Source organism: Stegodyphus dumicola, chromosome X2 (genome assembly GCF_044657685.1).
Source record: "Stegodyphus dumicola isolate Sdum_Otavi_A_Nest chromosome X2, ASM4465768v1".
In the NCBI taxonomy this organism is placed as follows: domain Eukaryota; kingdom Metazoa; phylum Arthropoda; class Arachnida; order Araneae; family Eresidae; genus Stegodyphus; species Stegodyphus dumicola.
The window spans coordinates 181,842,526-181,868,108 of NC_140781.1; the positions used below are offsets into that span (position 1 = coordinate 181,842,526).

At 35.0% G+C, this 25,583-nt stretch overlaps 2 protein-coding genes across 3 annotated transcripts in view; both read left to right on the plus strand.

Annotated features, from left to right (window-relative positions):
- Nucleotides 1-25,583, plus strand: part of LOC118181596 (uncharacterized) — an 83,694-nt gene that overhangs the window by 26,307 nt on the left and 31,804 nt on the right. Inside the window, exon 2 of one of the 2 annotated variants that reach the window (XM_085809083.1) lies at nucleotides 15,971-16,143. The exons of the other annotated variant lie outside the window; for it this stretch is intronic. The gene's annotated coding sequence lies outside the window, so the exon portion shown is untranslated. The remainder of the gene's footprint in view (nucleotides 1-15,970; nucleotides 16,144-25,583) is intronic. 2 annotated transcript variants of the gene reach the window in all.
- Nucleotides 7,561-7,919, plus strand: LOC146992988 (tubulin beta chain-like). Its single transcript, XM_085809221.1, has one exon. The coding sequence runs from the start codon at nucleotides 7,645-7,647 to the stop codon at nucleotides 7,897-7,899; it is 255 nt and encodes an 84-aa protein (XP_085665347.1). The 5' UTR covers nucleotides 7,561-7,644; the 3' UTR covers nucleotides 7,900-7,919.

Genomic DNA, 25,583 nt, shown 5'->3' on the forward strand with positions numbered 1-25,583 from the left:
CTAACTGTAGACAGCAGAAGGCAGCAGTGATGGTTTGGTTGAGTGGCAGGGCCTCCCAGTGAATTATTCCCTGCACATCCCACCACATACTCAATAAAACATTCTTGAGATGAAGTTTGGCTTTCGAAGTCGATGCAGGCGGATCAGAAGGGCGACACACACTCCTACGACGCTTTATGTTATGGTACGTAACCCACTTCTCATCTCCTGTTTCAATTCGTGCCAAGAATGAGTCGTTTTTGTACCGGGAAAAGAAGGAAACACAGTTGGCGATTCGGTCATCCCGTTGATTAGCTGTCAGGTTATGTGGAACCCAACGATCCAACTTACTCGTAAAACCCAACTTAACCAGCCGTCTCTCGACAGTGCTCTGGTTATACGTTGAAAGTCTCCGCTAATTCTTGCACGGTTGGGTTCGGATTGTTCCTTATGGCTTGGTCAATATCGTCTTCTCCAACGTGTGATGGCCGTCCACTCCTAGCCTGATCTTGGCAGCTTCTGTCTCCTTCCCTAAATTAACGAAACCGTCAACGACATGTGCTTTCATCTACTGCATCCTCCCCATAAACCTGACAAACATTACGACATGCTGCGGCTGCCGTACTCTTTTTATTGAACTCGTATAACAAACAATGTCTTATATACTCCTTCTCGCTTTCCATGCTACACCATCTGAGAATTTTTTGAGATGATTAACTATGCGAGACATGATGCATTTATATGTGAGGCATCCACTCGTTTGATTGGCCGACGATTTTCGTCATTACAATGACATGTGTGACGTCAATTCCATTGCAAATTTGCACATCCAAAAACGGGTAGAACTTTTGCACTCACCCCAATAGTTAAACTCAAATATAAACTTTTTCTATACAATTAAAAATATATATATATATATATATATATATATATATATATATATAAAATTAAAGCTTATACAGGGTCATTAGGTTTTTTGCTGCAGTAGATGTGAAAAAATGAGCAATGGCCACACCGGGACTCGAAAATGGACCTCTGGAATATGCGCCGAGTGTGCTACCCTTACACCACGAAGACATGTGGAAAGGAGGGAAAATCTTTTCAGTTCTTCTTCAAATATGTTTTACTTTTAATACATTCTTCAGCCAGTTCTAATTATGAAGAAATCTACACGGATTTCTTATTCTATGTTCACAGTGAATCACGGGAAAAATCCTGTTTCTCTGAAAATTTTAATGCATGTTTGTGCCGCATTTATAAGCAAATCATTCATGTGTCATCGAACCGAAGTTTTATCACACACACACACACACACACACACACACACATATATATATACAAAAAAAAAAAAAAAAAAGAAACATAATAAGAGGCTAAAATGAAAAGCGAATTTTTATACCCGTCCTATCATTTGAGATCAAACACCGAAAAACGAATCTATTAAATTTTCATTTAAGACACCAAAATTTATATAAAACCGAAAACTTGAATCTCAAATGTACCAGGATTTTCCCTACACGCCTTCAAAATACTTGATAAAGCGAATAAAACATAACATTGGGTTAAATTGACTACTCCAAAAAAAACCGCAAAATCCTTACGTTATGTAAAAAGACCATTCAAAAAAATCAAATTGGTCTAAAATCATTATATGTAAATCCGAAATTCAAAAGCAAATAAATATAAAGAGTAAAACAAGTATACTTTAAACCAAATTGTCATTTAAACAACACTAAAAAATGGGTGGTGTCCGATTATGCTAAACTAAACTTTTAATACCAAGCGCGAATTACTTGATGCCAGAGAAAAATACATAATATTTAGGGAGTGTATACTATAATAAAGTGAGATAAATTTACAAGACAGTGTATGAAAAGATATGCCAATACTCTAAAATTACACTAGAATTCAGTATTGCCATAGGCCTTTTGTTATTAGCAGTACGCTTGTAATCATAGTTAAGCATGGAGTTGAACAACTTTTAGTTTCCCGTGAATTTTGTTACTGCGCATGTACTAAGGCGTGTTAGAAATCTGACGCATAAAGCAGTTCTGCGCCCTTTGTAATCTTTTTCTGCTAGATTTACAGGAGTATGCCCTTTCATCAAAGGTGAGATGTATAGTCAAAAGTTTCTTTAATCTGACTGGAGAAAACATATCCTCATTGCCATGCGTTATATAAGATGGCACGGTACGGATTAATTTTTAAAGTGACGCACTTAAGCTTCATTTTGTCACTACCACTACCTACGCGGTTTTTAGTGCGTTCAATTTTTTTTTAGTTTTGGAAGGTTAAAGTACAGAACTCTTATATAGAATGTTTTTATTCTTATGGCCTGTATATGTATCATATTCTTATTTTTTTATTGTTAGTTTAGTTTTTAGTTACATTTGGTACGATTTGATAAGCGTCTCTGAAGACTTGAGGATAGTCTTCTTTTCATGTAAATTAATGGTAACTGTTTCTTTGTTTTATGCCATTTCGTCTAAAAAAAGGTTCCACAAGAATGCCGTATCCGGGGAGAAGTTGCATGCGCACACGTTGACATGCCAAATGCCACGGGAGTAGCATTTTAGTAGATGTAATCGATATTATGGATGTTAGTTTCAGGATAGCTCCTCAGTAACCTAGAAACCTTTATTCATTTCAAAGCAATGTTTATACAGCATGACTGCATGTCGTGATTTATTCGAATTAGAACGACATGTGGCAGACGTTGGTAAGAGAGATAGATCATGCAATACCGAAAATATCGTGCATGAATTGCCTTTTCCCAGTTTTAAGGTGTTAAACTTTTATTGTGAAGAGATAGATCATGCAATACCGAAAATATCGTGCATGAATTGCCTTTTCCCAGTTTTAAGGTGTTAAACTTTTATTGTGAGTATTTTATTTATGGCATTTCTACATGCGTAAACAACAGAATTGGTCAACCATATACGGTTGAAGCTCTTGTTAGGCGCCCTCGAACTGTAACAGACGAGCTATATTGCATGAAATAATTTTAAATTGTGGGCCATATACAAAGCAATTCTGAAAAGATTATCAATCGCTGCTAGGGTTCCCACCTCTTCCGGAATTCTCCTGGAAAAATTAAAATCTCTCGGCTCCCGGAAGGATTTTAAAATAAATATTACTCTCCCGGAATATCAAGTTTCTCGAAAATAACGACACAATGCGCACGGACGAAATGGTTGAGAGCATCCAAAATCACGCGACCGCGCACAGTAGCCAAAGAACGCTTACGTCAATACATATTCTTTGCAGCAGCGATCTACGGTGAGCGGTGAGTAATCGCCTTACGAGATAAGTACTGGTTTCAGGGCCGGCGTATCGCGCGCACGCGCCCTCGTCTCCCCTCACCCTCTCATTTTCAATCCATTCTTTCATTTACATTCCATTCTTTCATTTAGTCTGCAATTAGTTAGCTATCCACAAACAAGTCCGCATTTTGAAATTATTTAAATGCTTTCATAATAATGCCTAGTGAAAAAAAGGTTCTCATTCTGCAAGTGAACAAGTGCCACAAAGACAAAATATTCGATGTCGTTTTGAAGACAAATGGTTAACTCAGTTTGATTGGCTTATGAAGAGAGACAACTTTAACGGAGAATGTAAAGTGTGTAGGAAAACGGTTAATATTAAGTACGGGGATATTAGAGCTTTATCTGGACATTACCAAAGCAAGAAACACCAATTTTTAATATTGTATAGAGATTCATCGCAATCGGTTTCGAACTTTTTCGTGAAGAAATCTTTAGAAGAACAAAACAATATAATCAGCAATTGAAATTACTTCAATCTATCATAGAATTAAGCACCATCACACTTTTAATAGCCAGGATTGCACAAATTGTTTAGCATTCTATTTCCAGATTCTTCTTTGGCAAAAACGATTTCTTGTAGAACAAAATGTACAAGTATTTGCGAAAGTGTGCTTGCTCTTGCAGCCCAAAAAATACTTTTAAACGAGATTAAGGAGGCGGAGTTTTTTTCAGTTGCGACTGAAAAAAGAAAACTTTTTTTCTTCTCCCGGAAACCTTTTTTTCCTCTTCCGGATTTTGACAGCCAAGAGGTGGCAACGCTAGTCGCTGCCCATTTTCCAGATATGTTAATCGAAGACCCTCTTTCTCCTGGATCTGACCTTCTACAGTAGGCGCTGCGTTATTTGTGATCATATTTGTCCAAGGCTGTTTTGATAACATTAACCGTATTATAACGTTACGCGATGAGAAAAAATATCCTACAAAATAGCAATGGAATGCAACTAATGTAATATAAATAGGAATTAAAACATGTAAATAGATACTTCTACAGCATTATAATTAGGAAAGCGAAAAATTTTATTATGAACTGTTTGTAGTATGTTTAAAGCTAAAGTTTATTTGTAAAATTTATGAGTTGTTCATAATGTTTCTCGAAATTATTTGACATACGCTGTACTCCTTATACTCAGAGGGCATCCCATATTGGATGAGAACTTGCCAAAGTAAAATTTAAAATTAGTCCCTCCAAAAAATAGAACACCTTAGTCTGGCATAGATATTTTGAGGAAATATCTACAGAAATTATTTTGGTTCTGAAGAAGACTGAACTTTGTTGCCCAGGGTTTTTTGTTCAGGAGCAAAAACATTTTCCAAAATCTATCGACTCTATTCTGTAATTCAAAATCTATCTGAGTTATTCAAAATCTATATCAAGCTAAGGTGGTTGGCCCACCAGCGGCCGACCGGTGAAAACCACTGAACACTGGTAGTTCGGTCCGAGGTTCGAGTCGCAACGAACGGGCTGGCTGCATGGACGTTTTCGTGGTTTACCCCATGTGTAACGTGGATACCAACCAGTTTCTCTTAAAAAGACTTTAACGGGGCAGCCCTCTCCTTCAGTGTAGCGCCTATAGGCGGAACATGTAATAAGTTAAAACTAAGATTTTTTTTTTCCTTGTCTAATTTTAAGTGATTGAATGAAGTGGAAACTAATTTTTTTGGCGACTGAATTTCTTACTTAGCAATATTTCTGTGTCACATGAAATTTTTTTATCTACTTTGATTTTAATTGGCGACTTTACTTCAATAAAAAAAAATATCAGTTGTATAGCAGTTTAATCATATTACCTGAAATGTTGATCACAATAAAAGATGCATTTTTCATGTTTTCGTATGCAAACGGACAGGGCTTCGACGACTTGATAAAAATATCAGAATCATAACATTTATCGCGATCACATTAAGCGGTTCCTGCTGTTGATCGTAGAATAGCTTAATAGACGTTACCACTAAGATTTAATACCCTGACTTGAAATGCTAAGAGCATTGTGGCAATCACTGGAAAGAATCATACGAATTATTAACCTAATATCATTCAATGCAACACATTTACTGGAGTACAGGTGTTAAGTAATCCATGTAGGAAACACGAAAAAGCCTTTCCGGGATTCGTGGATATTCCAGTTGCTAGCTGGACGTGCTAACCACTCGTGGCACGAAATCGCACATGGGGATAATTCCTTATATTCTTCTCCATTTAAAGGGATACTGGGGAAGACCCAGTTGGCCAAATCCAGGTGTGATGAGTTATCGTCCATTTAGCTCGGGCGCCACAGTAGAAATTTACTAGGCTTATCGATGCAAGAAACATGAAAAATCAGCTGTGCTATCACTGGGATTCGAATCTTAACTCTTCTATTTTCTAGTTGGATGTGCTAACCGCATACACCACGACAGCGCATAAAAGGGAATGCGATAACTCCTTACAGTTGCTTTCTTTTCACTGATTCTGAATTATAAAGATTTGAACTTTTCGTCTTTAATTTACATGGGTGCTGGTTTTCAGTAAAGCTTCTGTAATAAATTAGCTAGCTTCGCACTTTTCTACTGACTTTATTTTCAGTAGCTGCGCAATTTAATAAACATGAATACTATATTTCCTTCACGAAATGCCATATTTCATTCATTTAAAAATGTTAATGCACGGATTACGTTTATTATTCAGAAACTGCATTCTTACTTTTGTAAAGGTAATAAGTTTATCAAATTTTGTCTTTTTGTATCAAAACTACATGTTTTTTTTTTTTTTTTTTTTTGTGTAAAAATAACTCGTCTGTGTAAAACAAATACTAGTTTGAAATGAATAGCAAAATTACCTCTCTTTCTATTTGGATATGTACGTGAATAACAAAATTTTATATTAAGAAAACCTTCTTAATATTCTTCTTAATTAAGATAGTCTCCTTCTTATGTTACAGTATGGCGGCGTTACTGTTCAAAAGCACCGAATGTCTTTGATGTGTTAGTTGAAGTAAAATAGGTGATTCTCCAGTATTCGAAATAAGAAATTCTTACTCAAAAAAGTGAAATGTTAAATTTTGAATATGCTCAACCGTCGAAACAGCACTAGTTTTTAATGATTTGTATCTGAAGCTTATGAGTTCTTGTCTCTTGAGTCTAAACTGAGTTAAGTACTGAGTTATATGAATTTATCTCGAATAGTTAAGTTTAACTAAAAAAAGAGGTCTGTTTCTAGTAAATGTTTGCTTGTATACTTTTTGCAAGCGTGAGGAATCACTACGACTAATGTCTTCCTCTACATTTATACTGTAAAAAAACCTTAGTAATTTCGAGTTATCAAGTAGGTACATCAGAAATGCCTTCATAATAAATGTTAACATTATAAGGTATTTCTCCCTCCTTCCTAGCTTGCCTTCGTGGTGTGGTGGTCTGCACGCTGGGCCGGTATTCCAGAGGTCCGTGGTTCGATTTCCCGGGGCAGCTGTTGCTAATTTTTCATCTCTTCTGCTTCCAGAAAAATACCTAATGTCTCTGCAACATGATGTAATGATAAATTATTGAAAGTATGCAAATTATGTGCCTGTCATTACATACATGTAACAGCAACTGTGTTGTGCAGATGACATAAATAGAAGACGATGATCATGAGCTAAAACTGGCGATTTGTTTTTCAATAACAACATCCCATTAATCATTTCCTTTAGTTTAAACACAGCATAACTTTGAGACTAGCATAAAAATGATGATAAATAAAGATGAGAGAAATATGAAGATGAAGGCACGGTGAATTTGACTCAGTTCAACAATAAAAAAAACATAACTCATAAGCCTGCAATAGTGGACGATTTTGTGAATTTGATACAATTCAAGCATAGAAAAAACGTAAAACATAAGCCTTTTTTTATTAATAAACGCATAAGGTGGCTGCATGTCCATTATTTTAAACTTTGTGGTGTAAGTTTAGCATCTTCGTCTCAAGAGAAAAAGCCTAAATATTAAGAGTGTTGGGAATGACATCATTACGCCAAGGAATCAAAGGCCAGATAGAGACTGACGTCATGGGACGCCAGGGAGAACATCGAAGAGTTACGGTTTAGATAGCTAAGAACGATGTTTGCATGATGTAAGATAAATAGATATTTCTTGGTCATTTAACTTGTACAAATGTGTAAATAAAACTGTTTTCTTAAGTTTAAAAGGTTTGAAGTGCTTCATTTATGATAATATAGCTGTTAATTCATCGGGTAGATCGGGTAAATGACTTATGAATCCTTTCTGAGCTAGCCATTGTTTGAAATGTAACGCCAGTTACTTTGTTGAATAGATCCCCAATAATGTGAAGATTGCTGTATGTGACGTTCCACCCCGTGGACTTAAGATGTCTGCAACTTTCATTGGAAACAGCACTGCCATCCAAGAAATCTTCAAGAAAATCTCAGAACAATTCACTGCCATGTTCCGCCGTAAAGCTTTCTTGCATTGGTATACTGGAGAAGGTATGGATGAAATGGAATTCACAGAAGCCGAATCTAACATGAATTATTTGGTGTCTGAATATCAACAATACCATGAAGCCACTACTAATGATGAAGGTGACTTCGAGGAAGAGGACTTTGCTGGCGAAACTGCATAAACTTGATTAACATTTGGCGCCCCCGGGTGGGTGGGCTTGAAGGATTTATTTATTGTATTACTTTATGATTATAAATATATGATTATTTATAAACTCTTAAAATTATCCTATCAGGATATTCTTCCCTAATCTTTGAAATAAGTAGAGTACTCCAGATCCAGTTCCACCACCAAGGGAATGAGCTAGTTGAAATCCTTGTAAACAATCACAGCTTTCAGATTCTTTGTAACTGGATCTGAAATTCCGATACCATCAAGTCTCCGATAATAACGTTTAACAAGTCTCCGTTTAAAAATCCGTTAACGTTAACAAGTCTCTTTAACGATCTGAAATTACGATAACATCAAGTCTCCACAGTTCTGACTGCGTGGTATCATTAACAAGCAGATCTATTATTATCATGGCAGAATTAGCATCAATATAAGGTAACTTTCCCATTAAAGTCCATCCTAATAATGTTCCTATAGGCACCAGTCCGCAAGATAAATGTATTACTCTGCAATTAAAGAGTTTATCCGCTACGTAAGCCCCTATTAATACATCAGTTTCTGGTGACTTATGATTCCCAAGGATTAATTCGTCTGTTATAACAATACCATTATGAGAAAGTTCTTTAATAAATGGTTCTAGTTTCGAAATAGAAATTTCAGAACAAATTTTCTGTTGGTCAAATAATTCAAAATTGCAGTGGTAATCCTCATTTACACTGCTTAAGTATATCCGATATCGAAAATGCTTCTCAGAATGTTCTTTACCACCAAATAAATTATGAATAACGTTTTACTCCTTAATTTTCTGGTACTGCATTTCCCTTATGACATGTTTACTTAAATAAGATCTTTGAGAGCCTGTATCGATTAATGCACGAATTATTTTTCCACCATTTGTACCCCGTAATCTCACATACAACGTTTGTAAAAGGACTTCACGCGTACATGTTCTATTACTTAACGCTGCATCACTAATCACATTTTGTTTCAGTTCCGAAGTATTTTCTTTTACTTCTTTACGTTCCTTCAATTTTTCCTCATTGCACATAACCCTGCAGTGTCTGCCGCGGCAGTTTTCGCAAATAATTTTAGACTTGCAGTCTCGCGCCTTATGTTCGATTCTGCAACATAAAAAACAACATGATTTCTTCGATAATAATTTTTTCTTATCATCTAGCTTCATTTTTAATGCAGCTTTGCATGCTCGTAAATCATGACCCTTTCCGGGGAAAAAAAAAAAAAAAAAAAAAAGCAGACAGTTTGTTTATTTTTCGCAGTGCCTGTGGCATCGAAAAGTCCAACGGCAGTAGGAATGTTTTGCGTTTCATTAGCAGATGGCGGGAGGGTAGAATGTTTGACCTTACTTTCGAAACCGAAACCTTGCTTTGCCAACATTATTCTCTCTTCACCCTCTACTTCGGATTTTAGAAAGTTCATTAACGCAGTAAGTTTATTTGATGATTTACTAGTTTCACGTAAACCTACGCTTCTTTCCTATACTCTAATTACATCTTCCGGCTAAGACGATTCAGCGAGAGGGTATAAACATACATTCGTATTTGTCAGACGTGACGTTTCATGTCTCGAGTGCGCTCAAATGAGTTTCAATTTTATCGTACAGTTTCGCGAGTCGTGTTGCTTTGTTGCGGCTCAATAAATTATTCAAAATTAAGCTCAACAATTCTCTCACATATACTTCTATGATGAGATCCTCTTTGCCGAATGGAGCTTTAAGGCATTCAATTACTTGGTAATAATTGTCAGCCGACGGGGGGGGGGAAATCAACGATATCTCTCGCAAACGCATCAAACACCGGTCGAATTGGTGTTGAGCTACTTTCCTTGATCACCGGCCTATGCGGCAAATAATGTCCATGCATCAAACACCGTCGGATTGGTGCTGAGCTATTTTCCTTGATCACCGGCCTATGCGGCAAATAATATCTATAATTAACCGCTACATTTGCTTTAACTTCTTCGATCAGTCTTAAATTACACCAGTCGTTAAAAACTGCATTGTAAGAAGAAAATAAATTTTGAGATAGAAGTTTCTGGGTGGTAGATTGTAGACGCTTCAAAACTAAATCCCTGTGGGTGGGGAATGGTACATGTTTTTCCGCCTACGGAAGTGTGACTTTATAACGCCCCCTCTTCGTTTAGAGATACAGAATTTTGGAATTGCAATTTCGCTTGCAAATCTCTTTCCTCTTTCGTCTCCTTCAGTGTCCCAAGAAATTCTTATTTTCCATAGGTTCTGCAACAATATTTTAGGATACAAGAGAACAGGATTCACAATTCCAATAGGATCAAATATTTTGTGTGTTACAGCAAGAATTGTTCTCTTCGTTATTATATTTATTTCTAAATTGTCTAATCAATTCAGATTCAAAGTCAAATTATCTTTCTGAGAGTTCCATAAGAGGCCCAATACGGGTGAAATAGTTTCCTGTTTTAAGTTCTTCGTCTCACGAGAAAAAGCCTAAACATTAAGGGTGTTATGCTTCAGTTAGAAATGTTTTAATTAGCTTAAATACTTTCCAAAGGTGTTATGTTTCAGTTAGAAATATTTTATTTAATTAAACATCATAAATTGGCACTCAAAGAGGCTCCAATTAATGAGTTCACTTTAAATTTTAATTGAAATAAAACAGAATACGGCATGCGGTTAGATGAAACTTAAAAAGACGAATTCCCTTATTAAAAAAAGATTAAGCAGTCTAAAATTTAAGGTAACTTTTTACCTGATATTCATACGTACTTATTTAAAATATGTAATATAATATTTAAAATAAGTACTTTGTAACTGTCATTTAAAAAGTCTTTAAGTGTAGAGGAAGCAATATATTTCCCGCTTTCAGAACCTTGAGAAGTTTCTTTCTTTAAGCTGAAAACTTTTATTTTCAAGTAGCCATATGCTATTAAGGTACTATTTTCCGTTTTCTGAAAGAGTTTATTAAAGATTAAAAATTTATTGTTGTGCTGTTGAGCAGAAAAAAGGTAGCTTGATTACAAATTTTGCGTATTTAAATAAAATTTATATCTGTATCTATTTTGTTCAAAGTAATATTGCATCAAATCTGTGTCTTGCTGAAGAAATTCGCTTATTTGCAATTATATAGATAACGTTTGGAATACATTGTGAGTTATTGTAACCTTGAAATGAAAAATATCAAAGCGTGGTTAAGCTCTAGGGTAAGCTACGAAACGATTATCTGTTAAATGCTTCATTGAAGGCAAAAGGTATTTTTTTTTTTTAATTTTAAAACATGAGGATCAAAAACTAACAGAAAAAGGAAAAAATAAAGCTTAAATTCTTTAATTTTCACTTTTAACTAAGGTTTTACTTCCTTACATATTCAAGCTTTTATTTTTTTTCTTTTGCTGAAGAACCATAAATTAAAACTAAGGTTCATAATGCAGAAAATAAAGAGAGCTACTTAACATATGATTACACAAAGTGAAAAAATAATATGTTAGAATAATTAGTGTAACCTTTGCATAATGAACCTCGGCACTGTCAAAAACGAGCGCCAAACGATATATTGGAGAGAGACTATTTTATCTGTATTTTTGATGCAGAAATCTTATTAAAAAAAGGTTTTTGTACTTGCATTGAACTTGGGCTTCGTTCGTTTTTAGCCATGGTACCTTCTTATTTGAAATATACTACTGAAAATATTGCCTAATAAGTAAGCCTGAAGATATTTAAAACTTATAAATGAGTCTCTTGTAAGTTCTTTTTTTTATCACTTCAATTTAGATGTTTGTACAGACCATTAACTTTGATTTGTGTTAAATTTGAGCTAAGCAAACTCTCTAACTTGTGAAATTAAATACTATTTCATGTCCGAAGGAAAGAAAAACTTTCTAAACGGAAAAAAAAACTCTGATTTAATAAACGCCGTCACACTTCAAATAGCAGTTTTATTGTCGTAAACTAGCAAAAAACAGCGGGATAACTGAATCGAAATGAAAACATCAATTAAGACTAATTATCCAGAAATACTGAAGAGATTATAAAGGAGGTCGGCGCAAAGTCGTCGAAAAAGAAAAAAAAAACTGTTGGGAAAGATCCAATAGCAGAAAAACAAATAATGCACGGAAAAGGGTATGGAAAGCCAGGTGATATATGTCAGGAAATCTTTACTGAATCTGATTATGCTTGTGCTTTTAATTAATTCTTAATCCTGAAAGCAAAGCTTGTACATATATTTGTAGACAGATAATAACAAAGGCTTATTAAAGAAAACTCTTTTCAAGACTTTGTAAGGAATTTTCTCTTTCCTTGTCGCGTGCCTTCGTGATATAATTGGAAGCACACCCTGACTAGCATCGGGAGGTTCAGAGTTCGAATCCGAAGAGGGCGATGGCAATTCTTCGTGTTTCCTGCTCCGAAATAAACCTAATGACTCTCTAATTTCAGTAGCGTTTAATGCCATTATTAACGCTGAATTAAGAATGGTATTACAAATTATGCATTATGTACCTTTTTGTCACAGACTTTCCTTCATCACACGCTCGATATGATAATGTTTTCTTCCTGTAATTACATCGAATAGTTAAAATTAATTATAAAGCGATTTTAACGAAGAAATGTTCATCGAGATTTGTAATGTGGTAACCAGAGCTAAATAAAAAGTGCAAATATATCTAAAAAGCACCGTCTTTTATAAAATTTAGAGCAAAATTTGTTGTAAATGTACAAGGATCAAAATGCTAAATACTAAATATTTTCAATATGGCACCGATTTAAACAGTTAAGCATACTCTCACATTTCAAACCTTTAACATCAGGCAGAAAGACGATCAGCCTCGTGTTTGGAAACTGGGATAGGAGATAAAAACTGTAAACGTGACCTGACAGATGGAAACAACGATTCGTACTTCCTAGATTTATGTACCACTCATTACCTATCTATCGACTCATCTTTAATGCACCGTCATCGTGTTTGTCACCCCAGTAGCCTTCTAATGTGTTCACTCTCTTTCCAATTTTGGTAAGTGAAACAGCACTGTATATGTTATTTCTATTAATCTGGACTATATAAGCAATTATTTTTTTTCATATCGGTTTAGGGGCCACTTTGTATGATAGATAGCTACCTGAGGTTGCCAGTTAACCCGTTATCAAGGTTGCCGTGTAAGGCTTGACGATTTCCTCTTCTTAGGGTGTAGCATCGGTCAGCCGTCTTCCACTCAGGTACAGGTAGAAAGTGGGTGGGACACCACCATTGACCATACAGCTATAGTCCCGCCGCTCTAACAGTACAGTTCCGTCGCAGTTTTGAAGGAGAATACCCGGGTGGGGGTCTTAGGGTGTCCTACCCATATTTTCCCACTAGCAACCTCTTCAGAGGACTTCAGATTCGTCGTATATTTTGAGTGCCCCTTACCTCGCATACATTATACGTTTACAAAAATCCATGTCTTCTCCGAAATCATAACCCCGACTCATCAGCATCACTAACCGCTATACCGGCTGGGACCCTGCAGCCAGGATATTGTCCTCGTTGATAAAAAGGCTGAATGACTGATGCATTCGGCCATATTTTTCGACGAATGCTTAACCAGAAAATGTCCGGATGTTGAGATTAAAGGAAATTATTTTAGGTTTCATTATCTGGTAGAATTTTGTGATAGTATTTTGATGGGGCACGAACTTTCAAACAATCTTCTCGTGTAAATTAATAACTGCGTCTGCCCTTTTTATAAGTTTGGTTTTCGAAGGATTTTGCAGGAAAACTACTCTAACGTAAAGCGGAAGAAATCAGCAAAGGTATTACTTAGACTTTCACTGCCTGTTACAGTTTACTTTTGTTTCTCAAGGGAAAACGTATTTTTTGTTACTCTTAAATTTAAACTTTTATCTCCTATAAAAATTTCTTAATCAGTACATTCCCCCCAGAAGTTCTTTACATTTAGAGTTAATTGTGCTTGGGTACAGTTTTGAAGTAATTAACGAAAATTAATTATAATGACATTTTTACCTTGGATAATAGATGTTTACTTCTTTATTTATTTAATGAAAAAGTCTGGATCTAGACAATGTCTGCGGAATAAGGAAACGTCCTGTGTGTGCATGTGAGAAAATGTAAGGAAACTAAAGCAAATTCAAAGATAAATGAACTCAAATAGAAATCGCTTTGTATAATTTTACTGAATTAGAAGCAAAAAATATTAAAAACTACGCCCTGTAAAATAATTTATTTTACATTCATTTTAATCAGCACAGAATATTAAAAACTACGCCCTGTAAAATAATTTATTTTACATTCATTTTAATCAGCACAAAATTGAAAATGTAATAATTTTATTAGAAGTTCTTTGAAAACGGAAATAATAACCGCACAGTGGGTATTTTTCATAAGTGGTGAAGTATGTTCTACTTTTGCAGTTTATAAAATATTTAAAATTTAAAACAGATTGTACTTGCTGTATAGAGACTATTTAATGTTATTCTATAGCCTTTACACGGTGTATATAAATACCAGGTTCGAAATCTTTGTCTATTTTCATTCACATTCCGGCTAAGTGGAATTCATTGCAGTTTGTATGTACTAAATCAAATTTAATTTAATGCATGTTGAGATATTTAGAGATTCAATGCAACAGCCGCAACTAGTAAAATGCATTCTTGTCAGAAGCAGTAAAGTCAGGTACAGTAAAATTAATATTGGCAGAGATAATAAAATCAGATTGAATTATAGAAACTTCCATTTAATGGTAAAACAAATGACAGTTTGCACTATTTAAACAAACTCACAATTTTAAATTAGCTAAGTAGTATATAGAAATTCACCATCCCACAGCACACGCAGGAAATGAGTTTTACAACTTATTCTAAAGACGGATTACTTTACATTCAGATACAAAAGACAAAATGTTTGGGTTATTCATCGATCGCAAATAAATTTTTTGCAACGCAACACTGTTCCGGCCCACCAGCGGCCGAGCGGTAACGTCGCTGAACACTGGTAGTTCGGTCCGAGGTTTGAATCCCGCGAACGGGCTGGCTGCACGGGTATTTTCTTGGTTTTCCCCATGTGTAACGTGTATACGAGCCAGTTTCCCTTAAAAAGTCTTCCACGAAGGCATCCCTCCCTTAAGGCAGATAGCCCTCGAGTGCTTTGCCGTAAATCTAATAAACCAAGCCAACACTGTTCCGTTTTTACTGAATGAATTGCTGATCCTCCAATGAAAATACCTGAATGTCCTGGAAATTCTGAAAAAAATAAGAACACTATTAGAATGCTTTCATAAGCGACTGTAAGATACATATTATCGTTTTACAAGAACGAAGATAAATTTCTAAAAATATTCCTTCTTAACAGACGAATCATGCTGAAAATCTTGCACATTTGTGCCTGCCCTGTACCGCTACAGAGTGCAGACCCATAGTTATAATCCAGATTTGCGGAAGGTGTGGCCTTCGTGAGTTTTTTGTGAGGCCTCTAGCTCTTGTATTAATTATTAATAATATAGTTTCCGACAATTTGAAAATTAATAGAATTAAATAACATTTTGCCCTCTATTGAGCATAACATGAATTAGAATGTTGCAGTGTTGAAGTTCTAGCAGTCTTTCGTAGTCTGAAATTATTGCCATTCTGTCGCACTTTTCAGTTTGTCAACGTCCAACAATACAAATTTTTCTGTTTCATTCTTATTTTTGGCCTTGGCTCACCCCTACCTGAAATACACAAACGGTGTTGCTATAGAACCGCCACCCATCACACACATTGACAGTGGATGTTCTCAAAGACAGACAGTACCTACTTTTCTCCCTCTGTCCCGCACCCCTCAGCATTCCACTGTATGTTGCGGAGTTGGTGATTTGTAGTTATATGTGCATGCTTGTAACAGTCTTGTCTTGTATTGCTTTCGTCCATTGTAAAAATATAGTTATTGTTTTACTTATTCTGAGGTTTTATAAATACAGGATTTTATTGTATTTTTAGTAAGTATACGCTTTCTTAAAGATTATTCGTTTTTTCTCCATCATGTCAAATTGTAAGAGAAGAAAATTAAATGATGAAAACAGAACATTTAATGTAGAGTGAGAATCGGAATATTTTTTTGTAGAAACATTAGGTTATTTGGAAGCAGGAGACGTGAAAAATGAGCAATGCCCTCGCCGGGACTCGTACCACGGACCTCTCCAATACGCGTCGAGCATGCTGACCACTGCACCACGAAGGCATGCTAAGAGGGCGGGAGAAATAACTTATATCTTTACTTCTGTGAAAGATAAAATGGTATGTTTAATATATATAATTTATATGTATGTTTAATAAATGGTATGTTTAATAAATGGTATGTTTAATATATGGTATGTTTAATAGTTTTGACCACTTTGAAAAACGCGAATGTAAATAAACACTATTTGACTCATAAAGACATAAATATTTCAATTTAGAAGGTGAATCTCGGCAAGCTGCAGTTCAAAAATTAAAAAATGAAAAGCATCATCAACAGGCGTCTTTTAATGCTTTTGCTAAGAAAAATACCACTGCAGATGCTGTAACTTACAAAACAGCATATATACTTGGAAAAAGAGACAGTCCATTTAGTGATGTAGAAATAATTAAAGAATGTATTGTTCAAGCAGTAGGTATCACCCAGAAAAGACCCAGAAAAAGTTAGACCCAGAAAAAGTTAATAAATACAAACAACTGCCACTTTCAAAAAGAGCTATAACTGATCGGCAGCACGAATTAGCTGAAAATGTAACAAAGCAGCTTCGTACAAATATAAAAGACGTTTATTTTTCAGTTGCTTTAGATGAAAGCATTGATAAACCTGACTCGGCGTCAGTTTTATATTTTATCTGTGCTGTAACTAAAGATTTTCAGTGTTGCGAAGAATTTCTTGCGCTGGTTAACACTAACTGGAAGTACTCGCAGAGTTGACATTTTCGAAAACTTCAGAGAAATATGGCATCGATTACAATTAAATGTCAGTAATTTAGTCAGTGTCTGCATCGATAGCGTACCTTCCATGTATAAGGTATTTCTCGCGCCTTCTTAGCGTGCCTTCGTGGTGTGGTGGTCTGCACGCTGGGCGCATATTCCAGAGGTCCGTGGTTCGATCCCCAGCGAAGGCGTTGCTCATTTTTCACTTCTCCTGCCCCCCGAAAATACCTAATTTCTATATAGTGGCACCCGAACTTAAAGAGTGGTGGATAATGATACCCAGGATTTGGCAATTGGGTCACCTAAAACCCCAGTCGCCCTTTAAAAGGGGGAGTATATAAGGTATTTCTCCCGCCTTCTTAGCGTGCCTTCGTGGTGTGGTGGTCTGCACGCTGGGCGCGTATTTCAGAGGTCCGTCTTTCGATTCCCGGCGAAGCCGTTGCTAATTTTTCACTTCTACTGCTTCAAAAAAAAAAAAAAAAAAAAAAAAAAAAAAAACCTAATGTTCGTACATTTGACAGGTAAAAACGAAGGCTTCGTTTCTTTATTAAAAATGGAAAAATGGAAAACTTGAAAAAATTTCACTGCATTTTGCACCAGCAAAATCTTTGCGAAACTGGATAGAACTATTTCATGCTAAATTTAGACGAGGAAACCTACAGTGTGGATCTATAGTATTACTGCAAGTTTCACAGGCTATCAACAGGACGGTCTACTAAGGCGTTACGAAGCTTGATCCATATATTGGATTACTTTCGGGCAAGAAACAAATGCAAGTATCCCACTAAATAAAATTTTCCATCGGATTTTAACATTATTTTATATTCTGCTGCTATGTTGGTTATTTTATAACTTAATATTATTACTTTTTTATTGTTTTTCTTTATAATGTAATAAATTTATTGAAAACTACTTCTACTTTATTATTTTTTATTTGAAACAGTATTTAAATTTATGTAGCTGCTTATTAAAAATTATTAAAGTTCAATGTTATAATAATTTATTATCCTTATGTGAATGCAAAAACATTTTATATTATAAATTTTTATTTTAATAAATAACTATGTTTTTTGCAGTATTTCTATCTAGTGCAATAAAGCGATAAAATATACAAAAACTATAATAATTTCCCAAAAGTCGCATTTATAGTTATATCAACTTGTGCAGCCTTCTTTACCACTTCCTAATTAAAATGGGGCCTCTCACAGTAAAAAAGGTTCCCCACCGCTGCTATGATCTGTAAACCTGCCTCATATAATATATGGCGCTATTGGTGAATGTTTACGTTCTACGGAAGTATTCGGCAGTGATTAACGAATTCAGGAAACCGTGCAGTTTATCTAAGCAAAATTTCTTTTACGCTTCCAATGGGCTATATATTACTATGACAAGCAGTCATTTCGTTTCCTAGTGGAATTTCTTGGAATCTTATAAAAGCGTACAGAATCTCAATTCTCAACATGCCCAGTAACCGTTGGCTCGAGGTGTTATTTTTATGTCATTTCTAAATGACGTCCTGCGACTTCTTGAAAGTTTAAGAATTTCTGAATTCTCTTAAAGGAGACTGTGTTTGTAAACTTCAGAACTCACAGCTTTAGATTATCATACATTTTATGATACAGCTCATGATTGTAATTTTTGAAGCCATTTAATGATTTTGCTTATGAAAATTTTAGTCAATGAAGATAATGAAAAACAAGAAATTATTATCAAGGATGAATTCTAATGAAAGGAAGCATTCTAGCTATTTAACGATCGTCTTCGGCTCGTTGTTGTTCATAAAAAAAAAAAAAAAAAAAAAAAAAAAAAAAACTACATGATCCTACTCATCTTGAAGGGAGATTGCATCAGTCTTTTATTCTGCAGAAACTGCCTTTTGGCCAAACTTTATGTCACTGTTCCATAATATTTTTAAGCTTTTCCTCTCACTCCCAAATATGTTTACTAAAATCTTCACTGATATTAATATTGCCACCTAGGTATGTTATAAAATGTTTTGATTTAGCATTCAGAGTGATACTTTCACCAATTGTTTAAACACGATTAAGTCCTGAACGGTGCCTTGAATGGAGAGGCTTTGCTCATTTATGAAGGTTGTCCGTATGTTGATATTGCTATATACAGGGTGATCAAAAAGTCAGTATAAATTTGAAAACTTAATAAATCACGGAATAATGTAGATAGAGAGGTAAAAATTGACACACATACTTAGAATGACATGGGGTTTTATTAGAAAAGCAATAACTAGAAAAGCAATAATTAGCATAATAAATTAAGATAAAGCAAAGATGATGTTCTTTACAGGAAATGCTCAATATGTTCACCATCATTCCTCAACAATTGCTGTAATCGAGAAATAATGTTGTGAACAGCACTGTAAAGCATGTCCGGAGTTATGGTGAGGCATTGGCGTCGGATGTTGTCTTTCAGCATCCCTAGAGATGTCGGTCGATCACGATACACTTGCGACTTCAGGTAACCCCAAAGCCAATAATAGCACGGACTGAGGTCTGGGGACCTAGGAGGCCAAGCATGACGAAAGTGGCTGCTGAGCACACGATCATCACCAAACGACGCACGCAAGAGATCTTCCACGTGTCTAGCAATATGGGGTGGAGCGCCATCCTGCATAAAAATCGTACGTTCCAGCAGGTGTTTATCAGCCAGGCTGGGGACGATGCGATTCTGTAACATATCGGCGTACCTCTCAGCCGTCACGGTAGCAGTTACAAAACCAGAATCACGCATTTCCTCGAAGAAAAAAGGCCCGATAACAGTATTTTTTTTTTTTTTTTGGTTCTAATAAAACCCCATGTCATTCTAAGTATGTGTGTCAATTTTTACCTCTCTATCTACATTATTCCGTGTTTTCAAATTTATACTGACTTTTTGATCACCCGGTATATTGATTACTTAACTGCTTTTAAAACCAGTAACCGCTCTTTAAAAATGGGGAACACATGGGAGATTGACTAGGGCGTTAAAATTCTCATACAGTGGGAACATAATAATAGCAATAATTTCTTTTCAGATCATATAATGATCTGTAACAACAAGAAAACCATTAGTTAATCTTTACGTACTAGGACCATCGCTGAGGCCAAATCCACAGACATCCATTAACTAATAGTTATTTTCGTGTTCCTTTTAGATAAGCTGATGGATTTCTCTTTTCCCGAAGGGCTGCTAATTGGCAGATGATATGGTTCTTTGTAATGATCGCATGTTCTCTTTCATCGATATTTTTAATGAAAATTTCAGTATAATCTGTTTCTTGAAATAAAAAGAATGATGTAACAAATGAACGGTTTTAGCGTCTTAAGAACTGAAAAACAGCATATTTTTTCAAATGCGGCTGCTACGATTTAATAATTTTCCGAGGAAGGGAAAGTAGCAGCATGAAAAAAAAAAAATCTAAGTGAAGCTCCCAGGAAATTAAATTATGCTTTTATCGGAAATGTAAGTAATAGTTACTACTATGTTACTACAAAGGCGAAGCCTCCAGCTCCCCCGGCCGATGATTCAGCGAAAAAGCTTTTAGAGGCCAGCTCGACAAAACAAAAACGAACTGAAAAAAAAGAATAAACAGTTGAACATGTAATGAAACGACACATAGAGAAAGGAAAATAGATACACATCATTCACACATCTACTCCAGCGAAGTATCTCTGTGCGTTGATAATATTCATTATTTCCCTGGAATAAAGCAGCATTTTACTATAATCTTTCCTTAAGATCCTTAAGATATCTTGGAAATTCGATTTTCATTTTATCTCTAATACTAGCAGTCAGGCCACAGGTTTCAATGAAGTGATGAACATTATCACCTCTTACTCTACATAGCCGAAGAAGCTTGTTTTCTTGCAAGGCAAATCTATTCAAGTACATGGGAAAACGCCTGTGTCCTGTCAAAACCCGATTTAGATCTATATCAGTGTAGCACTTTCTTTCTTTATAAATCTGTATAGTACATATATAATTTTCTAGCAGTCAGGCCACAGGTTTCAATGAAGTGAACATTATCACCTCTTACTCTACATATCAGAAGAAGCTTGTTTTCTTGCAAGGCAAATCTATTCAAGTACATGGGAAAAAGTTCATGTCCCGTCAAAACATGATTCAAATCTATATCAGTGTAGCACTTTCTTTCTTTATAAATCTGTATAGTACGCATATAATTTTTTCCAAAGAATACAAATTGTTTTTCCACTTTTCATATATGCTATTGTATAAAATTCCAATAGCCTTTCTTCTAGAGCTCTTCGGCTTAATTTCTTTACAGTTGCCAAGTGTGGCTTCTTTTGCCAGTGCGTCAGCCCTCTCATTTCCATGAAACCTACATGTGCCTTAATGCAACGTATCTTATTATTTTGTACGTAGATTTCTATATTTCATTTTAATATTCACAATAAGTTTATTATCAAATCCAAGTAAGTAATAGTATACGCAGTCACTTGTAGAGACCACTAGACACTTTTTTAGCTAGGGAGTGTGGGAAACCAGCTATACCCTCACCGAGATTCGAACGCTGGACCTTTCGATGCTAGCCGGATGTACTTACACCTTGAAGGCGCGCTGTTATAAGAAGGGAGAAAAACTTTACATTCCTCCCATTTGAAGAGCGACTTTGAAGGCCGGAATCCAATTGCCAACACTAGTGGTGACGAATTATGGTCCACTACCTTTTAGTTTGAGCGCCACTTGTACAATCTATTAGGTTTGTCGAAGTAGGGAAACATGAAAAATCCGGACTTCGAACTCCTGACCTTACGATGTTAGCTGGACATGTTTTCCAATTAAACCTTGAAGGGACGCGATTAGAAGTGAGAAAAATGTTATAGAGTTTGACTTGCTTTGGAAGAATAAACTGTTGTTCCAAACCTTAACAAACGTTAAAAGAAATATCACTGTATCTAAAATTAACTACAAAGTATTGGAGAGGTTTTAAAATAAACCTTTGTATTTAAACACAAACTTTGGACACATACGCATTTCTTGTGCTAACAGGATCGACAATCTTTTGTTGCGATGTAACTAAAATAACAGTCAAATTTAAATTAAAGTGTAGGCTAGTAAGACAAAGCCATTAAATTTAAATATAAACTAGCTCAAAACTCTAACCGGGGTAACAATTTACAAATCGGCAGCAATAACACAAAGCTGAATAATTACAAACTTAGAAGAAACTAAGAAGGCGGAACTAAGTAACGTGGCCATGAGGGCAGAAACACGCTCTGTCTTAGCATCTAAATATCTCAGATTAAATACTTTCTAGCTCCTTTACATATCTGGTGAGGAAATTATAGTAAAGGCTGAAATCATAAATAACTGGTTAATTTAAATTATAAACGTTACACAGCCTTACACAGTTTGAACTTATGAGCGATGGCGTAGATGCTAAGAGAAAGGGCTGATGTACATTTTCATATATGTGAATTCTATCTCAGATCAAATGACCATCTTATGCTGCTCTAATGTTAGTCAAACTGGTCACTTATCTCAGTTCGTCATAGTATCTCATCTGAATATTCCAATTTTTCCAGTGTTACTAACTATATACCTAACTGCTCAGTTTTTTTCTTGCTAATTTTTCTTCTAATGCAGATAAGAAGCTGGTTCTAAAGATTACGTTTTCTTTGGTCTCTGTATGCCTATTCTTGAGCGGCAAAGTGGCTGCAATGCAGTTTGATTTAAATATATTTTGCAGAAAATTTGTCACCATTATCAAGTGAACTTATTGAACTTTTGTGACATTTTATAATTAGATCGGACATGTCATTCCTAATAGCTGTTCTAAGTTAACAGAAATTCAGCTGATATATTTCCATGAAAAATAATGCTATGGTAGTTCAAAGAGTTTTGAACACTCTGTTCAATAATATCCTTTTCTGTGCCAGAAGAACTATTTTTTCTGGTTGAATAGTCTAGTTTGAATGTAAGGCTATCTGACAAATGTATAAACTCTTCATAATATAGGCGAAAAAGTATTGATTTGCGGAGAGACATTCTTAGGGTTTACTCTCAGTGGTTGACTCAATTCCTTCTGTTTCCTGAAAGGTGGATATTGAGATTTATTAGACTGATGAAATATTGTTAATTGTTTTATCTGTCGCAGCGGATAGGTCCACGAGAAATCCACCAACTTTACTATACCGTAGCTTTTCCGTTGTCTGATTCCACATTTCTAGTAAGATGAAGACTCTTCTTTTGGGAATGGGAAAATCAAACTATCTCATGTAAAAGTCTGCGGTGGATCATCGGACCGCATTTCACAGTTCAGTGGAATTTATGTTTATTTTCTCATCATTAGTGTACTCTCTTTATAATATGTTTTCATAGTGGGACTATAAAGCAATTAAGTTTCCTAGAACAGGAGATCTTTTAACTGAACTAGTTTTTCTGTCAGTTACCAGGATACAGAAAATGAATTCAAATATATTCATCTGCACTTTTATGTTCCTCACCTTACCTTGGATATGCTTACAAAATCATTAGACTTTTGGAGCAACTAATCTTGAAATCAACTGTAGCCTCGCAGAGTAATAGAATCGAGTATCTTAATAGCCAGATAACCACTGTACTGTAACAACACATGAGAAGGATTTCTGTTAACCCTTACAGGACGAGCACCCATTAAGGACGACCATTACAGGACAACCACCCACGGCTAATTCTTATTTTCTTCCAGTCTTTCGTTTGCGTTACTTGGTCAAACTGTATTAGGTAATCAGCCTGCAGATTTAGAAAATTTTATTTCTATTTTAATTTAAAATGAACTTAGATTTTTTTTACTGACACCACAGTTTCCCACATTTTCCGGAATTTTTGTTAGTTGAGGGCGGGGGGGGGAGTAGGAAGATATTTTTATAAATTTTGCTTCAAAGGGACTTTAATTTTTCGAACGTAATTCTGTTTCCTTTAAGGAATTCCAGTAATTTTGTTTACAAATACTTTCTTCCACCCAAACTTTGCGACCAATTTAATTTTTGATTTTTGCGACCAATTTAATTTTTGATTTAATGAATTCACGTTTTATTTCCTTTATTTAGTGACATTTCAGTCGGTGGTAGTTAGGATGCCAACGTATCTTTTAAAACTGTCGATCACGCTTCATTTTTCTTTGATTATGTTCTATATCTGTTGCAGTATCATAAGGCGTTAGCTGATAAAATGTTTCACAAGATACTTTATTGAAGACTGACATCATATTATCTCTTCATCTCAAATACGTTTGGTAAATTAAAGTTCCAGACTTTTCTTAACGCTGTGGACTAAGAGACGTTACGAGAACCATTCTGCTAATGCTTCGCTGACTCTATCGTTGTCTCTTTACAGCATTATGACTAAAGTCTTCTTATTTTGTATGGGTTTTCATGTGGTATTGCTTAGCTGATTACACACTATACACATCTTACCGTGAATCTTGAAGTATGCTGGACTGAATTGGTCAGAACTGCTTATTCGCAAATATTATTCTATGAATAGGCTGAAATTTTATCTCCTCAAGATTTATAGCAATAAAAAAAACTAGAAGATAAAACGCAATCTAGGAACGTAAAAAACATTAAAAACTAAATATATCGTGAATTCATAAAATATGCGTTAATGCTCGTATATTTTATTATGTACAATCGTAAAATGCACACAAATATATCACAAAATTTTAAATTTACTTTTAGAACGTAACATTAGTATTCCGCCCGTTAACGGCCCCAACAGGATCGCCTACACCGATTTTGAGAACGCTGAGTCTATAGCAGATCACTAAGCTTCTCAATTTCGCACTCACAACATTTCCAACCCTCAAACAGAACTCAGTTACGTCCTTCATTACACAATTCCAATCAGAAACACACATAAACAACACACCCTTAATTATGCCATCAGAGGTTATTAGTTATATCGAGAAGAGATGTAATCACACAAACATTTGCAAGTTTCATTTCAAATGAAATTATTCTAATTATAAGAGAGAGAATATTTAAATCACGACGAAAATTTTCTTCATATATACTGCACAATTCCATTGATGGAGCACTGATTCTAGAAATCCATGAATACGAATGCATCTTTATATCGTAAAAAGAAAAATGTGACCACCAAGGGCGTATCCTGAATTTCCATAAAGGCATGCTGTTGAAAATTATATTAATAAATGAAAATTAGAATTACATTGTTTTGAAAGTTGAATATAGTATTTGCGCTGTAAAATGTTGTTAAACATTGCGTTTTATAAAAATAATTAAATGCGTATAATAAAAATTTAAAATTCCTCAGATTTAATGTCTGTAAGGTTTGCAGATAGTCGGCATCATAATTCAGTTTTGCTTCATTTATGCAAATCGCACTATAATATAGTTCCAAGTGTATGCTAAAAATAAATTATATTACTTATCGATAAAATTTTATATGGTTAGAATTTTACATGTTTAGAATTTGAACACTGATACAAATAATGCTGGTATTAGCAAAATCAGCTACTCAATCTTATAAATTTCACTGATCATGTTAGGAATACTATTGGTATTTATACATGATGTAAATTTGCGTAAATTTTAGTTATTTATTACATTTGCGTAATTTATTTAATTTTTTATGTACAGTTTGAGTATGCCTCGTGTCTTGATTTTTATATGCGCATTCTCTTTACGTTTTATCCTCTTTAAATAATTTTTATTTTTTAGAGGGCAATCAAAATTTAACTGTCGGTAGAATTAATCCTTTTAATAGCCTGTCTGCTTCATTTCCAGTCATGCTTCAAATTTAAAAAAAAAGGAGATGCT

Bases quoted from the DNA above. Each gene is read 5' to 3' on its own strand.
- LOC146992988 (XM_085809221.1), top strand. From the start codon at position 7,645: ATGTCTGCAACTTTCATTGGAAACAGCACTGCCATCCAAGAAATCTTC.